At 36.6% G+C, this 2,125-nt stretch overlaps 1 protein-coding gene across 2 annotated transcripts in view; it reads left to right on the top strand.

Annotated features, from left to right (window-relative positions):
* Positions 1–38: 38 nt before the first annotated feature.
* Positions 39–2,125, top strand: part of NFKB1 (nuclear factor kappa B subunit 1) — a 122,417-nt gene continuing 120,330 nt past the window's right edge. For both annotated transcript variants that reach the window (XM_003796325.3, XM_023517030.1), the window contains exon 1: positions 39–1,253. In XM_003796325.3, coding sequence (XP_003796373.2) covers positions 1,198–1,253 — 56 coding nt within the window. In that variant the 5' untranslated portion in view covers positions 39–1,197. The remainder of the gene's footprint in view (positions 1,254–2,125) is intronic.

Consider the following 2,125-nt stretch of genomic DNA (forward strand, 5'->3'; position numbering starts at 1 on the left):
GGTTTTCAGCATTGCAGATTATGAAATAATCATATTTAACTCAGGGCCTTTGTTATAAAGCTCAATCTGAGAAAATAGTTGTGCTATTACTAAAACATAATTCTGACATCAAAATATCACACAAAGTCATGATCTTTGGTAAATACTAAAGATTTTATGTTAAAGGCCAGTAAGTAATATTTTTCTGGCAGAATTCCTCAACTGGATGAATATTCATGAGTAGTACAAACTGCATTCGTGTTTGTTAAAACTTTAAAAAGAAAATTTGACTAAAATAAAGCTCTTAGCAGAAGTATGTTGTGTTCCTGATTTTAATAGCAGGCTTTCTAGACATGAATCCTTTTACTGTTTCATGGCACTATAGAAATTATGTAAACAATTTAAAGCAAAGTGCTTTTTTGAGCTTATGAACTTGAGAAGACAAGAAATAAAAAGGTATTTGCTTCCTGTAGCGTGTAACATTTATCATGTCACTGAATCGCTAAAATGAAAAGAATATATATGATGAATGGACACATGAAGTCTCAAAACTACTTATTTATTGATATAGTGGGGAAGTCTTAATGCATGGTGGGGACTCCTTAAATGCTCTCCCTTACTTACTTAGATAAAATGTCTTCCTGGGCTTGGCCTACTGGACAAACTTGAGTACAAAGGAAGGTTTATAGATTTAATGCTGGGACCAAAATAACTGCTTGCTGTGAAAAGTAAACTGTTTGAAAGACTAAAGGAAATAATATAATCCTATTAGGGGTTGGTAGCAATTTGAAAGTCTATTCTTTGTTTTGAAATTTTGATGTTATCATATGTTCTGCAGTTGGTACTCACTTGGGCTGCATACCCCCCTCTTTTTCAAACCCAGTTAGTAAATACTGGAGTATACATACAAAAATAGCTGTTCCTCTTTGTAAGCACGGCTTTGATCTTTGCACTTCCTTTTTACTTCTACCTCTTAAACAAGATCATCTGTGATGCTTGAGTTGCAGTTGATTAAAGCTCAGTTAGTCTGAAATAGGCAGACTTTTCGATTTAGTGATCATATTCCTTATGTTACTTGTCATTATTCCTTGAAAGAAATTGAAGCTAATTTCAGAAACAAACATTTAGGCAGGTTGCTTTAGTATACTTTTAGACTTGCCGATAATCAATGAAGAAAGTTACTGCCTTGGCTTTCAGGGACTGCTCATTGTGGTAGACATGAGGTCTGGAGAAGGGATGGGCAGCTACATGGATCTGGGACTATCATTACATCAGTAAGTCCTATTTTTACCTAATTTATGAGAGGTATTCCCCTGTTCAGAAGAGGTGAAAGTTCTGGCTTGGGAGGGAAGTGGTTACTTCATAACCTTCATTTGGTTTGAACTCGAGAGAAAGCAAGAAAAACAGTTGACATTTTAAAACAATAAGTTAAAATAATTCTACATGCCCATCTGTGTTGCTATATAGATTTTTCATAAAATACTCAAAATATCAATTTCACCGTCCAGACTTAGTTATGTCCTGTTCCGAGCATGGAGTTGACTGCAGCAGGAAGTGTATCTGGAAATGCACTGTACTGTAATTTAACCACAGGAGAAAATATGCAGATATGTTCTTCTAGTCTACAGAGTCAACAGAAGTCCTGTTAACAGGAAGGCATGTGTAGGAATCAATCAATGGCTATGCAGAATTTCTCTGAAGTTTGTCATACATTCAGCAGGATGTTTGTTTTATTTAGATGGTTTTGGTTTTCTGTGACTTATATAAAGTAATGGGATTGTTGTAGTAGAAGAAAAGAAGGAGAAGGAAGACTAGATCTTGGTGCTAGAGACCCTTTTCGGTGTTCTGCTTCTGCGCTTACCTTTGTGACTGATCAGCATCCGTTGATAACTGCTTCTGGTGACAGGAAGCCTCACCAGAGTCATTGACTCTGCTTTGTGGGAATTCTCATTTGTTCTCTTGTACCTTTCAAAAATGCTGAACTCTCCTATAGTGTTCTTGGAGGTGAGCAGGTAAGTCATCAGGAACATACTTTGTATGACCCTTTGAACTGATTCTGTCACTATTCAGGAGACCCTAAGGCTTTGGGGGGACTAGAGGTATTCAGTGTTAGGAAGGAATGATTGGGCATTTTGTCACAGACGGG

This window comes from Otolemur garnettii, unplaced genomic scaffold, assembly GCF_000181295.1.
Source record: "Otolemur garnettii isolate 467f Iridium unplaced genomic scaffold, OtoGar3 scaffold00103, whole genome shotgun sequence".
Lineage (NCBI taxonomy): Eukaryota > Metazoa > Chordata > Mammalia > Primates > Galagidae > Otolemur > Otolemur garnettii.